We start from the raw sequence: 15,818 nt of genomic DNA, 5'->3' as shown, positions 1-15,818 counted from the left end.
GCAAGGTGAGGACTTTAGCCAGTAGGCTATCATGCCAGACCCTCTTAAAGAGACTTTAAAGCCATTTTCAGCATGTTCTCTCATTTTCATTTTCTCTGCAGTCAGTTCTTCCTACCACTGCAAATCCTGACAGCCCTCTTTCTTAACATTAAAATTTAAAGACCATATTTGTTTTGCAAACTTATACTGAATGGAAGCCCTGCCCACCCCTTGCCCACGTCCCATGCTGTCAGGAATTTTGTGTTGCCACTCCCCAACTTGTCGGTGTTCTAGCCTGGAGCCAGGTGTGTATTGGTGGTCCATAGTTTTCAGCAAGTTCTGACGCTGGGATTTCCACAAGTCTGTTGAGTGGTGTGAATTCTCACTTCTATTTCTGCTGCCATCTGCCTTTCTGGTTCCTATGAAAGCAAACGAGATGTCCTCATTTTAAGCTTTTGTCGCAGGCAGGTCTTTACCTCTTCCTTTTGTAGCTTGGGAAATTCTGGCTCAAGCCCTGAGTTTTAGTAGCAAGCATGGCTGAAGGTCCCTCCTCATGAGGTGCTCTTAGTCTTGTTTCTACTTCCTGCCAAATCTAAAATTTCATCTTGGCCACAGATCTAACTTTACAGCCCAACAGGCTGTGCCATCGGCTTCACTTCCCGTTCTGTGCTGCTCTAGCTGCGTCTTCTCAAGTTTCATTGTTGCAGTTGTAAGGGCAGCAGCAATGTGGAGCATTAAGAGATGACCACACGGGGCCTGGTGCGATGGTTCAGTGGTTAGATCCTCGCCTTACGTGCGCCAAGATCCCATATGGGTGCCGGTTCATGTCCGGGCTGCTCCGCTTCCCTTCCAGCTTCCTGCTGGTGGTAAGAGGAGAGCAGAGGGTGGCTTAAAACGTTGGGACCCTGTACCCGCATGGGAGACCCAGAAGGTGCTCCTGGCTCCTAGTTTCGGATTACCTCAGTTGTGGCTGCTCGGAGAGTAAACCAGCAGATGGAATTTCTTTATATTTCTCCTTCTCTATGTCGATATGCCCTTTCAATAAAAATTTAAAAAAAATAAAAAGATGACCACATAGTTGTGACACATTGACCAGTCACTTCTACTTGATAAGCTGTCTGAACAGGGTGTGTTCCCACTGTGTGAGATATGGTGGTGGCAGGCAGGAGGGAATGTAGGGGGACCAGGTGGGTGCGGGGAGAGCTGTGCCTCCTGGGCAGAGCATGGTGAGTGTGCCATGACACCAGGGGACAGATGCATAAGACGCCAGAGCTACTTGCAGCAGGTGCAGTAATCAGACGCTGTCCTTGGTGGTGACCTCTTTGATCCGCCCTCGTCCTCACCTCAGGCCTGGCCTTCCTCGCAGGGGTGCTTCTCACCTTCGTCTTCATTATTTTCAGTCGGTCACTGGGTCTCTTGATCCTCCAATGAATGTTTGCTGAATAAAGTGGTTTCCTCAACTGTATAGAAGAATCAGAATTAAAAAGGACTTTAATATTTAGGTGAAAGAGACTGAGGTGATAAGCTGTCGACTGCTTTGCCTGTTGGTTACTGACCGAATAAGGGTTGTTTCTCATTCATCAATCATTGTGCACAAACATCTTTTCTCTTGCCCTGAGGAATTCCTGTCAGAGAAAATTAGAATTTCTCTGCCTTAGAGAGCTCACATTCTTCGCAATTTTTTTTGTTCAATTACAACTTGATTAGTGACTATTTTCCTCCATTATTCTGTAATTCATTTTTTAACATCGTTTCCTCTGTGTGCAGTGCCGAGGGACAGGCATGCCCGTCACTCCCCTGCGCCCACCTTTGCACGTCAGTTCGCAACAGTGCAGCCCCGAGCAGTGGTCACAAGAAAGCAAGGAGGGCATCCCAGCTAGCGCGGCCCTTGGGCTGTGCGTTGCCCAGCAGTTCCAATGTGAAAAACAAAACTTGGAAACAACCTTTATGTGTTCCATTTTGAAAATATGTGAACTATCTAGTCTGTCCAGGCACTGTCATCCGGAAAGGAGCCATTTACATTCAGCCTTCTCTGGGGAGATCCGCCGTACTGGACTCTTCTGCTCAGTCTCTATGACATTTTGCTGGCTGCCTGTCACATGCAGCCAGTACGTGCTGGCCAGAGGCAAAATGGCGATCAAGGTGGAACTAACTAATGTTGTGCCTGAAATTGACAATGCTATCAACTGAGCACATTAAGCCCGTTGTGCTTCAAGCATCACCGCTGACAACAGGCTTGTTTTCATTGGTTTAGTGTTTAAGCACACTTCATTGAAGAGTCTGTCTTCATTCAAGGCTCCTGGACTCTGGATGAACTGGCTTATGATATTTATCGTTTGACAGAGACTTAGTCATTGTAACCACTTCCTGGCGTGGAGTTCACCAGTCAAAGCAGTGTAGCTTTCTTCAGCTCTCTCTGTGTGCACCATGTCTGCTGCCCGGAATGCTTTCCTTCAGGTCCTGACAGGGCCTTACCCGGCCTTCTCCTGGGGAACCGAGGCCTGCAGCTCGGCCTGCCTGTGCTTCGGGCCCAGACTTCACATTTGCTTGACCAAAGCCTCATGTCCTTGAGAAAAATATGGAGTTTATTTTGGACTTGATCATGGGGTCCATCCATTCTTCCTCCCCTCCTGATTTATATACACAGTCTTCAAATGTTCAGCTTGATGTATTCTGGTTTTTCAAGTGCTATGTGATCTTGCGGTTAATCGTTACTGATTTTACCTTCCTCGCCTGGAAACAACAGAGATCACTAGATTTTCAAGGTACAAGTTAGACTCTCTTTCCCAGATTATTTTTGAAACATTGAGAACTGTCTTGAAATTAACCACTGACAGGATCTACTCTCTTTTTTTCCTTTTTAAAAAGACTTACAATGGGCCCGGCGGCGTGGCCTAGCGGCTAAAGTCCTCGCCTTGAATGCCCTGGGATCCCATATGGGCGCCGGTTCTAATCCCGGCAGCTCCACTTCCCATCCAGCTCCCTGCTTGTGGCCTGGGAAAGCAGTCGAGGACGGCTCAATGCTTTGGGACCCTGCACCCGTGTGGGAGACCTGGAGGAGGTTCCAGGTTCCCGGCTTCGGATCGGCATGCACCGGCTTGTTGCGGCTCACTTGGGGAGTGAATCATCAAACGGAAGATCTTCCTCTCTGTCTCTCCTCCTCTCTGTATATCTGGCTGTAATAAAATGAATAAATCTTTAGAAAAAAAAAGACTTACATGAAAGGCAGAGTGGCAGAGAGAGATGCCCCATCTGCAGGTTCACGTTTCAGATGACCATGGTTGGCTTGAGCGGGACCAGCCATGCCTATGCCAGGAGCAGAGAACTCTATCCTGGAGCCATTTTTCACTGCTTTCTCAGGAATATTAGAAGGAAGCTGGATTGGAAGTAGAGCAGCTGGAACGCACAACGGCGCTCGTATGGGATGCCTGGTATTGCAGCCGGCAGCTTATCTTGCTGTGCCACATTACCAGCCTAGGATTGACTCATGATGCTTTCATTCTTACTTTTGATTTTCTGTCTGTTCGTGCTGAGTGCCACCCTGGGGTGTGCTGGGAGGTGAGGCTATTACTAGTGAGTCAGGTAGCTTAAATTCAAAATTGAGGGAGATGTAAAAATTCAGGTACAGTTCAGTAGAAATGAAATTACATATTTTTTCCATCAAAATCTGTGTGCTGTCCAACCGTGAACTCTGAAGCCTTGGTTTAGCATGATGGGATCAATAACTGATGCATTAAATGAGTTGATTTGTTTGCTTGTCTGTGATGAATCTGTACAGGGCCAGTGCTGCAGTGCAGGGCTGCCCGGTAGCCCTGGCATCCCGTAGGGGCTCTCGATTGAGTTCCAGCTGCTTCCCATACAACAGAGCTCCCTGCTGATGGTCTGGAATCACAGTGGAGGATGGCCCAAGGCCTTTGGCCCCTATACCCATGTGGGAGACCCAGAAGAAGCTGTTGGCTCCTGGCTCCTAGTTTTAGCCCTGCACAGTTGCAGCAATTTCATCATGCGGGAAGTGAGCCAGTGAGTGGAGGTTTTCTCTCTTCTGGTCTCTCTCCCCTCTTTCCCTCCCTCCTTCTCTTTCTATAGCTCTGCCTTCCAAATAATGAAATAGATTTTTAGACAACAAAAAGTATTCTCTGGGCCTGGCGGTGTGGCCTAGCGGCTAAAGTCCTTGCCTTAAACGTCCCGGGATCCCTTATGGCCGCCGGTTCTAATCCCGGCAGCTCCACTTCCCATCCAGCTCCCTGCTTGTGGCCTGGGAAAGCAGTCGAGGACGGCCCAATGCATTGGGACCCTGCACCCACGTGGGAGACCTGGAGGAGGTTCCTGGCTCCTGGCATCGGATTGGTGCGCACCGGCCCGTTGTGCTCACTTGGGGAGTGAATCATTGGACGGAAGATCTTCCTCTCTGTATATCTGACTTTGTAATAAACATAAATCTTTAAACAAACAAACAAACAAAAAAATATTCTCTGTATCCTGCTCTAGAAAAATTTCAGAGTTACTTCCGCTACAATATTCTCCAAGAAGGCTTTGCAGATTTTGCTGTGTTTATTACCAACTGATGCATGCCTGTTAAATGGACAGAAAAAAAAAAAAGTCTGATATGGCTAATTTGTAACAACTTGTATCCATAACGTGTTTAGTAAATTAAGATTTTTCTGCCAAAATATGAAGTTTATTATGTTTCAAACTCAGTTAAAATAAATTAACATTTGCTTTAAATTTAGTATTTGTTTTAATTGGGAAAGGAAGAAAAGACATTAAGGAATGCTACAGAGGTTCTTGGAGGGTATGGAAAGTGCCAAAGGGTTGTGTCCAGGGAGAGAGGTACCATGGAAGGGAGAGAATGGAAACCTAACATTTTAGAAATGAGAATTCTCAAACTCAAGGAATGTGGGCGGGGAAGTCAGTGTTCCTTTTGGTCTCGGAGGAAGGGTGGCGGCGGCCGATGCAGTGAGCTGTTCCAGCAGGGTGGGCCCAGCAGAGCAGGTGCCCAGCCCTTAGAGGAGCAGTGAGCTTGAACTGCTCCCAGAATAAAACACTGCAGATTTGTTGAGCTCTGGTTAGTGGACATTTCAATTTGCTTTTCTGTACTGGACCAAGGGGCTGCGAGGTGGGACGTCAGGCCCCCTCAGCCCGGGGCAGGGGACAGGCACACAGAGCAGCGTGTGTTTGGCCGTGACTGTCCCAGTCCTCGTGAGCAGGCTGGGTTGCGGAGTGTTGTCCTGCTTCCCTCTCAGAAGCCGTTACCTGCTTTATTTTAAAATGCTTTTTGGAAACTACATCTTCATTTACCTTTGAGCATACAAAGGCAAACCAAGACATCCGATTCGTTTGGTCTGCCTACAATGCATTGCTCTGGAAGAGTCACAGCCTTGTGATGCTTGGATGTTCCCAACTGTAATTACAAATGTTTTTGAACAAAAAATGTCATTGCAGAAGAAAAGGAAGACTTACATAAAGTAGGGTTTGTGGGTGTGAGGAGTGAGAGTTTCCAAATTACAGAGTTGGCACTGTGGATCTCTAGGCTAGGGGCCCTAGAGCTGCGGCCAGCCATGTGGCTCACAGCCAGAAGAACTCTCTGCAGAGCTGCTGGTGGCTCCCCAGTGTCCGTGGACCCAGCACACCCAGTGTGTAGAGCCTTCCCAGAGGAGCCTGGGACAGCAGAGAACTCCCTGAGCCCCTCCCCCACTGCGGCCGTTGGCGTTTCCTCCTGCAGCTCGTGCCAGCTCCCTCTCTGCCTAGCGTGTCTCTCTGCCCCCCTTCCTTGTGAGCCCTTTGTTCAGCTGCTCTTGCTATCTGCTCTCCTTTAAAAAGGCTGTAGCTCCTACCCTCACCCAACCTTGTCACCCTCTCAAGTAGCCTTTTCATCCCAGTGGCATCCTCCTGCAGCCTCCCTTTTCCGTGCTGTCTGGCCGTGCCCTTCTGCAGGTGAGCAAGGCCTGGAGAAAGGCAGTGTTCTCTTGCTTCTCACCTTTGCATCTCCTGGGGCCAGGACTTCTCTCCTGCACCGTGTCTCTGAAGGCCCATCCTGCCTGTCTTACTTAGACCCGTTCCTGCCGGCTGGGGCCAGCTCTGCCCCTGGCTGCAGCCGCTAAGCCAGCACCAGCTCTGCCGGGCTCCTGCTTGTTGGGAAAGAGTGCTTCAGGATGGAAAGTCATGCCTTATTGTTGCTCTCGCTGATTAATAACTCTCACTGACGGAGGGGCAGTAAGCAGCGCCGCAGCCTGTGTGGTCTTCGGCATCTCCAGCTCGCTGGTATGGAGTGCTTCCTGACGCTTCTGTGAAATCAAATATGAAGGAGGCATTTTGCTGGACTATGGTTGTCTTTTTACCACATTCCTTCTTCTGCAGACATTTGCAGTTGGGAAACTCTGGCACTTTAGTCTTTTAAAAGTGGAATTTGCTCCAGATATAAAATCTATTCCATTATTAATGGTGTGATGCGGTCGTTGAGGAATTACATGTCTGAGCTTCAAACGTAATACATCTTTATTCTGATGATATTTCTCGACTCCCTTGTTAGATAGAGCTCTGCTAAGCTGTAGGAACTTGGCAAAACAAAAGCTCCTTGCCCTGTGGAGCTCCTCCACTGGCCCAATAGGCTTGGAACCTGGCCAGTGCCCTGCCGTGCAGCCCAATTGGAGCTGGGGCAAGAAACCCCAGGGGCGACGCCTGGAAAGGAAGTTGTGCCCTGGACACAGAGCTGTGGGCACAGGGAAGGGCAAGCACCCAGGCCTGGAGGTGGGGCTGGAATGCAGGTGGAGAGCAGGGCAGGCTGGAGAGGCCAAGGACTTCTGAGGCGTGTGGAAGCTGTGCTGAGCCCTGAGGGAATGGAGAGCCCCCGGTGTGTGCCACTACTCTGCCTGGCTTGGAAGGCCACCTGGAGCCCTCCTGCTTTGCCTGAAGATCCTTTCCGGTGTGTTCATCAGCACCTACGGAAGCTTCTCTCCACTCTGTTGGAAAATGTTTTCCCACCAGAACTGTTGCTCAGACACTTGTGTCACAGTTCACAGTAGATCTGACATCTTTGCAATCGTTGGATCTGTATTTTGTTTTCCTTGTTACAAATGCATGGGCATTTCTTTCCGAATGGCTCTGTGTTAGACACCTTCTAGGCACTCTGAACACCAAAGTCCCACCAAGGCGTCCCAGTGCTGCCCCTGATGTCACCCTGCGCGTCTCAGTGTTCCCGTGGAGCTCCCGGCCAGGGCTGTGGCCTTGGGCTGTTTTGTTCCTTTTGGTTTGGTTCCTCAGCTTTACTTTTTAGGAAATGGCAAATTTGTTTTTAACCTGATTACTCTTTGGTCAGTCTTTTGAGTTGAGAGCCCACTTTGCGAGGAGAAAGAGGAAGGACCAACAGGGAGCAGTTCCTGGCCACCCCTGTGCCACAGGACTCCTGGTGAGCAGAGCTGCCAACTCCTGCCCGCACCTCCAGTTTAAGCACCAGGCTAGGGCTTAGCACAATACCACTCTGCCAGGCTTTCCACTAGGATCAAGAGAACTGGCCTGGGCCTGGCACAATGGCTCAGTTGGCCACTTTCTGTACAGCTCCCTGCTTGTGGCCTAGGAAAGCAGCAGAGGATGGCCCAAAGCCTTGGGACCTTGCACCCATGTGAAAGACTGGGAAGAGGTTCTTGGCTGCTGGGATTCAGGACTCTCAGGGGGTGGCAGATGGAGCTCTCAGAGTCCCTGGAGCTAGGGAGTCATGGGAGCCCAGCGCAAGCTCCTCCTTGGACAGTCGTGGTGCAGAGTTTGGAAACTGGAGTGTCGTGTGCTGTGCTTAGTGGGTACAGAATTGCTCAGCATGTGGCATTTCTGGTGTTTGATTGGATAATTGATTTCCTTCATGAGCATGTGAAATGCTATAATCACCACATACCCACTACTCTGCCTGTCATCTGCAGTCATGTGACAAAGGAAACCCCCTGAGCTGTTGCCCTCAGTGCGGCAATGCTCTCTTGTTGGTTACGGGGCCCTCTCCTAGCTCTTTTCAACTGTGGTGCAGCTATAAAATTGATTTGTAGCTACAGTGACCTAAGGCACAGAAGAGGTGTAAGGATGCTGGAAATACCTACTGCAGGGCCCAGCCCAGTGAACCCAGGCTTCCTGTGTAATGGTCATGTGACTTGATGTTCCACCTGTCTTTTGCATGCCAGTCCGTGAACTATGCAGAATCGAAGCATGCTCCCTCAGCACCCGTGTCTGGACCTCCATGGCCTCTTCAGGGAGCCACTCCTTTTCTGTTTGCTTCAGAAAAGGCCATGATTTGCCACTACAAATGAGAGTAATGACTTGGGTATCTGTTTATATCTCTGAATGCTGACAAGAACAACTTGCTTTATATCTGAACATTCATGTACTGTTCTACTCTGACTGCGACCTTAGCGCTGTCCTCTGACGGTCCCTCGCATGGCCTGTGGCTAGTTCAGTGACCAGCTCTTCCCGCCCTCCCTTCGTCACTTCCTGTCTCAGGTGGTTCTTTGTATGGCGCAGCTGTTAAAACCACTGTCACCCTGTGAGGGTAAGGCTTTGACAATTATATACCCTTATATCTGTCTTGCCCTGGAAAATTTGCCTGTTATTTCCCTTTTGTAATTCTGATATAATTCTTATTCTTTTCTACTCATTTTTGTTGATAGTTGTGTATTTGCCACTTAAATTCCTCTTTACATGACGCACTGCCTTCTTGCATTCAGGCCTGAATTGTGCCAAGCAGTGTTTCAGGCTTGGGAGACCATGCCAAAAGCAAGATAAAACTCAAACATCCCAGAGTTTGCATCTTAATGAGGCAAGAAGTAAATAATGCATCCAATGAGAAGATTAAACTGAAGAAGCAAGGCAGGAGAAGGGGACATGGGAAGGCAGAGATGACTATTGGGCTCTCTGAGCAGGAGAAGGGGGCATGGGAAGGCAGAGATGACTATTGGGCTCTCTGAGCAGGAGAAGGGGGCATGGGAAGGCAGAGATGACTATTGGGCTCTCTGAGCAGGAGAAGGGGGCATGGGAAGGCAGAGATGACTATTGGGCTCTCTGAGCAGGAGAAGGGGGCATGGGAAGGCAGAGATGACTATTGGGCTCTCTGAGCAGGAGAAGGGGGCATGGGAAGGCAGAGATGACGTATTGGGCTCCCTGAGCAGGAGAAGGGGGCATGGGAAGGCAGAGATGACTATTGGGCTCTCTGAGCAGGAGAAGGGGACATGGGAAGGCAGAGATGACGTATTGGGCTCTCTGAGCAGGAGAAGGGGACATGGGAAGGCAGAGATGACGTATTGGGCTCTCTGAGCAGGAGAAGGGGGCATGGGAAGGCAGAGATGACGTATTGGGCTCTCTGAGCAGGAGAAGGGGGCATGGGAAGGCAGAGATGACGAATTGGGCTCTCTAAGCAGGAGGGGCAGACTGGGGATGCGGGGCGGGGTGAGGTGCACACGGGCTAGTGCAGCTGCCAGCCAGCAAGCCAGGCCCTCTTGGGATGGCACCGCCACAGAGGTTTCAGCAGAGGGAAGAACGGTACCCTCAGCCAGGCAGGCAGAAACTGCAGCTGGAGTCACTCTGTGGACATTCCCCTGAAAGTTGGAAGCAGAGCATCTTTAAACACGAGGATATCTTGAAAAGGTCATCGAAAAGTAACATTAAAAGATATTTTGGTACCAAAAAAAAAAGTATGAAAGTTTTCATATATCCATTTCGTAAAAACCAGAGTTGAAATGAGAGAAGGGGTGAGAGAGAGAGAGAGCTTTCTTCCCCGACTCGCTCCCCATGTGGCTGCAATTCCTGGGCCTGGGCCAGAGCCGGGAGCCAGAAGCTTACTCTCCTGTGGGTGCCAGATGCCCAAGCCATGTGCCATCTGCTGCTGTGTTCCCAGGCACAACAGCCAGGAGCTATACCATGAGCGGAGCAACCAGACACAAACTGGCAGCCATTTGGGGTGCCGACCTCATCAAGCAACATCTTCACCCATTATGCCACAGTGCCCTTTGTCAACTTTTTGAATACCCACTCATATGCATGGATTTCAGTGTTTTATGTATATCAAAATTATCTTTCAATTTTACTGTCCAGAAACCTGTTAAAGTACAGATAACAAAAGAAGAGAGAGAAGTTGAGTGTTTTGTCTTCCTAGGATACCTTTAATCATGGTAGGAAGAAGTTGCAATTACATATTGGATATAGGAGTTTGCATCTGGAATATATAAAATACTTTGTAACTCTATTTAAAAAGACAGCTCAATTTTAAAAACAGCCAAAGACTCAAATACACACTTGTGCAGAATTAGTGTCTAAGTGGCCCGTAAACCATGAGAAGATGCTCAACATGCTGAGCCACCAGGAGCATACACAGCAGAACCAGAGCATGTAGCATGGCAGCCCCGTAGGCTGGTCATCGGTAGAGGCTCAACATGCTGAGCCACCAGGAGCATACACAGCAGAACCAGAGCATGTAGCATGGCAGCCCCGTAGGCTGGTCATCGGTAGAGGCTGGACGGCAGCAAGGGCTGGGGGCACGTGCAGCAAGTGAGAACCCTGACACCTCACTAGGGTGCAGCTTGGAAAACAGGCTGGCAGTTCCTCAAAACTGTGAGTGTTCCCACGTGAGCCTGCAGCTCCATGCCGGGTATGTGTGCAACACCACAGTGGGTGTGCTAAGCGAGAGCAAGAGGGTGAGAGGGTGATTCCACACAGGAGGGCAGTGACTGCGCTGGGAGGGCAGACGAGTGGCTGTCTGGGTCCTTGTAGGAGTTGGGACCTGGCTGGTGATGGACGTTAGGACCAGAGTATTTTTGGGGTGGTGGGTGATAAAAGTCTTCTGGAATTAGATGGTGGTGATGGTTACATAATCTCATAAGCATATTGAAAACCTCAGAATCGTAAATGTTTTAAAAGGTTAAATTTTATGGTATGTAAATTGAAGTTATTATAATAAACTGTTATTAAAAAGCAGTAAAAACAAAAAATGGTGCCGGATCTGCCTTGTTACCTTTGAAAGGTTGTAAGTGGAACACAGAGATTTCTACTTAATTCTGTTGCTGCTTGGCGAGCCTACGTGCCCTGAGCTCAGTGGGATGCGTCGGCTCCACGGGCACTGCCACCAACCTCCTGAAATACCGTGTGCAGATAGGAGTCCACGGCTTCCCTTCAGGGCCAACAGAGGCCCCTCAGAGGGCAGTGGGTAACCCAGTGACAAAGATTTTCAGTTCAGTTATTTTAGAGGATTTAATATTAGATTACTTTGTTGTGTGTGCATGTCACTTAAGAAACAAGTGTACTAGTTACCGCCTTTAAAAACAGTGTGAGGACGTATAAACTGTGTGCTTGTCTCCTCAACGCCTTCGTGCTGTCATTGCCCTGCCCCGAAGCAAACAAACCCACCGTCATCTGCTACAGTTCTTGTGCTTCAGTTGAAAAAGAGAAAGCAAAATAATCTTCTTTTCAAAATCGGCTGTGCTCCAACTAACCTCTGCAGAAACATCAGTTGGGATTTGATGAAAGTGGGAATGTGCTAGGGTTTGTCCCAAGAGATTGGTCCAGGCTGAATTTTTCAGAAGTCTCCAGATGGGGTTTTGTCCCGTGATGAACTGCGATGCTGGCCTAGCGTGAGAGGCGCTTTAAGCCTAGTTGACGGGCAGGGTGGTATTTCCCGGCTGCTCCTTACTGGAAGCACGTGACACCCAGACTCGCACTGTGTGGTTGGGATAGTGGTGTCTCCCTGCCAGGGTGCCGTGTCACACACAGTGCGTGACATGGCAGCCCTTGTCCATCCTCCCCTCATCCCTGTCACCTTCCCTCTCTCAGGCAGCCCTGTCTCTGCTGTCTTCCTGCAGATTTCCTTTGACTTGGCCGAGTACACGGCGGATGTCGACGGGGTCGGCACTCTGCGGCTCCTGGATGCCATCAAGACCTGTGGCCTTATCAACGCTGTGAAATTCTACCAAGCTTCCACCAGTGAACTTTACGGGAAGGTGCAAGAAATACCCCAGAAGGAGACCACCCCGTTCTACCCGCGGTCGCCCTACGGTGAGCCTCGCCCATGCCCAGCTGTGAGCACAGCACTGCTGTGGGCGGAGGGAGTGTGTTTGTGCTTTCGTTCTGTTCGTGTCTCCCGGCTGAAGTCATTGGAGTGTGAGATTAACGCCGAGATAGGCTGCAGTGACCAGACTTGTTGAGAAGCATACCTTCATCCGTTGCTAACTTCAAGTATTTGCTGCCATCGCCTCCAGGGGGGAATTAGCACCTCGCTTCACCAGCCCATGCTCACTCAACCTTCCCATGCAGATCACTTTAAAAGGAAAATTAGACCGAGCCTGATCCTTTTTCTGAGCTATTGTGAGATTTGCTGAAGTGATAAGGCTTCTAGGATATTTTTTTAAATTTCCTTGATGAAACCTCCCTGAACTCACTCTTCAAAAAAAAAAAAAAAAAGAAAGAAAGAAATGTAAATCTGTCATATGTGATAGATTTGCGAAGAGAATATTCATGAGGGCTTCAGGGGTGCTTTTACAGCAGCTTGCATGTTAGGACCCCCAGTTTTCCCCTCTGTATTCCTTAAAACTAAAAGGCAGGAATGACATAAAGCCCAAAACATGGCAGCTTGCTGTATATTCCAGACAGTATTGTTGAACCAGCTAGATGCTGAGAAAAAAAGAACTGTGAGATTCCGGAAGGAAGACAGTGTCAAATACTTCCCTCTGAGCGCGATTCGCCGATGGCCGTTTAGTCATTGGCCTTTGATTCAAAACTTTTCTTCCTTTTGCTGTATCATAAACTACAATATTTGCAAGTTATTAATTGCTTAAGTCAACTAAAAAAGAACACTGTCCTTTGTAATAAATCGCATTTGCTTTTATACATTGTTCCAATAGGGGCAGCCAAGCTCTATGCCTATTGGATCGTGGTGAACTTCCGGGAGGCCTATAATCTCTTCGCAGTGAATGGCATTCTCTTCAATCACGAGAGTCCCAGAAGAGGTCAGTAACTCAGGGATTTGAAAGGAGATTGTCAACCTTTAACCACCACAGCAGCAAGTTAAATGTATATATTCTTCATGTGTACTATGCATTGACATTTCCTACCCCTATGAAGAGATTTTCTGAATGTCAGGTGTGCTAAATGAAGATATTGAAGTCCATCCTTGAGAGTTATGTTAAGTCTGTGTGTGTGTATGGGCAGAAAAAACTAAACTGCATGCTGATTTAGGCCACTTGCACTATTAGGTCTTAGCTAACATTTTTTTCCACTGTGATGTTAAGAAGTTTCCATATGCATATAAGAGATTAGCAGTAATTTGTTGACTGTTCCTGAAAGTCACTCCTAGTTGTAAAGATTCAATTTGTAGAATCTGAAATAGTTTTTACTTTGAGTTAGTTATATTATCTAGTATTCCTTACCTTACACTAAACAGACGTGCAGAGGTGCTATGTTTCTTAGAGTGTATTTCAGAATAAAGAAGAAACGTTTGTTATGTTTTGAATCTTATCAGTTTTCTTCCAGAAGTTTGTATATGTTGGCACTGGCTTGTTGCCTTTTCACACTGTTGACAATGTTCGTCACTCTCCCATTCTCAGTACTTAGTTTTAAATAAGCAAATGTGGACTTTGATCAGTACTTCTTGTTTACTGAACCGTAAGAAATATTTACAAACTATACACAGTCTTACAAAGTAAAAATTATCTGCATATTCAAGAAGCTTTATTGAATTTCGTTATCATTTAGTCTTCTGGTGTGAGGATAAATGAGACATCCAATGTTAAAAGTTGTTTCACACCCAACAACTAGTCATCCTGACATGACTAAATGGCCACCTAATTAACCCAGCAAGTCATGAAGAAAGATTAAAGTGACAGGTTTATAAAGGTATCGTTAGCGTCAGTACATTTTTTATTTTATAATTGCTGAGTTAAAACTTCCCATGATGCACTCTCAAAGCCTACAAGCCCAGCAGCCAGAAGCGTTTCTCTGCTTACTGTTTTGGTTGGGGTGGTGTCCGTGCTGGGGAAGGAAGGTCTGAGCTGGCCCTGCCTGCAGCGTCTGGGGTCCAGGGTCCCCACGGAGGCTTTTCAGTAGGCAGTAACCCCTGGCTTTTCTCCTAAGCGTGCTTCTGTGTGTCCCCTGTCCCCACACTGCCACCATCCTACCTGCGAGAAAGCAAATGCATGTTGGTTGTTGTGGGCCCGGTTCACACGGGAAGGCATTCTTGCTTGTAGAGTAGAAGGATAAGTTTCAGTGTGACTTCCTTCTTGATCCTCTGTTTGTGTAACTCTCTCTCTAAATCTGCCTTTCCAATAAAAATACATCTTTAAAACAAATTTTAAAAGTAGAGATTCATAGTTACAGTCATTTGATTTTTTTTTTTTTTAATTTAAAAGGTAGAGAGTGAGAAAGCAGAAGAGATAAAGAGATGTTCTTTTGGCCATGCTTCACTCTGAGTGCTTGAGTAACCAGGGCTGGCGCGGGCCAGAGCTGGGGTCCTAGAACTAGTGCGGGACCTAGTACTTAGCCCGCCACCTGCTGCCTCCGGCCATCTGCCTGGGTGCCAGCTGGGCTGCAAGGAGAGTAACCAGGGCTGGCGCGGGCCAGAGCTGGGGTCCTAGAACTAGTGCGGGACCCAGTACTTAGCCCGCCACCTGCTGCCTCCCGCCATCTGCCTGGGTGCCAGCTGGGCTGCAAGGAGAGTAGCAGGGGCTTGGAACAGGCACCTGTCCTAAGCAGCAACTGAATGCCCAACCCTGTGGGCTACTATCAAATGGGTATTCTTTTATTGATTTTATACATATGCAAATTAAAGCTAAAAAACTATGTTGGAGTGACAGTTCAGTCTGTCATACTTTAATAAATGGGGCAGATTAATTTTCATTAAATTTGTATATCTACAATTTGCTATGACATGTTAGGTGACTTTGCTTTCTGAAACTGCTTCAGTATTTATACATCAGTCTAGTCACTGTCCTTGCAACGATGGACTTGCTGCACAAAGGTGATAATAACACACGTGGGATACCGTGTTGGTGAGATAGCCCAAGTTTATTAGTGGCATCAGGCTTTTATAGATGAAGGGTCACAGAGAATAAGGGAAGAGGTATTGAGCTTATGTAGTTCCCATACACCTTCCTACGGAACCCCTCAATTGGTTCCACACACTTGTTTGGAACTATCTTTTGTTTTGTATAGCACATCAAGTGTCCTTGTACAAATGATATCCTATCTATTGGCATCCTGTGTTCTCCGTCCTTCTGTGAATCACAATGTCCTTCTACATCAGGCCACATAGGCCCTGTAATCAGAGAGGAAAAAACAGTGTTTTTTAAGCTGGACCAGTGGTAAACCTCAACCTAATCCAAGGTACACAATCAGAAATGCCTAATTAGTAAGGTCAATGTTAATGTAGTGTTTTGAAAATACACGGTTTGTTGTCCAATGAATAACAGTTGGCAAGATCTGTCTTGTTTGTATAAGTAACTTTTTTTTAAAAAGATTTATTTATTTTTATTGGAAAGGCAGATATAGAGAAAGGAGGAGATACTGATAGGGAGATCTTCCATCCGCTAATTCACTCCCCAAACGGCCGCAATGGCCAGAGCCAAGCCAATCTGAAGTAAGGAGCTGAGAGCAGGGTCCCAAGGCTTTGGGCCATCCTCGACTGCTTTCCCAGACCACAAGCAGGGAGCTGGATGGGAAGTGGGTTCGCTGGAATAAGAACCGGTACCCATACTAGGATGGGACTTTAGCCATTAGGCTATCACTCTGGGCCCGCATGAGTAACATTTTATAATAATGCCTGTCTTTTAAAAATGTGGAAGACTTTCTTTTACTATAAAGATATTCTAAACAAAAGGTTGAAG

General features: G+C 47.7%; 1 protein-coding gene across 2 annotated transcripts in view; it reads left to right on the top strand.

Annotated features, from left to right (window-relative positions):
• GMDS (GDP-mannose 4,6-dehydratase) overlaps positions 1–15,818 on the top strand; it is a 560,326-nt gene that overhangs the window by 240,310 nt on the left and 304,198 nt on the right. For both annotated transcript variants that reach the window (XM_004596493.2, XM_058668314.1), the window contains exons 5-6: positions 11,805–11,997; positions 12,843–12,947. In XM_004596493.2, the coding sequence (XP_004596550.1) occupies positions 11,805–11,997; positions 12,843–12,947 (298 nt within the window). The remainder of the gene's footprint in view (positions 1–11,804; positions 11,998–12,842; positions 12,948–15,818) is intronic.

Source organism: Ochotona princeps, chromosome 1, assembly GCF_030435755.1.
Source record: "Ochotona princeps isolate mOchPri1 chromosome 1, mOchPri1.hap1, whole genome shotgun sequence".
NCBI lineage: Eukaryota > Metazoa > Chordata > Mammalia > Lagomorpha > Ochotonidae > Ochotona > Ochotona princeps.
This window is presented reverse-complemented; position numbering and strand designations above follow the sequence as displayed.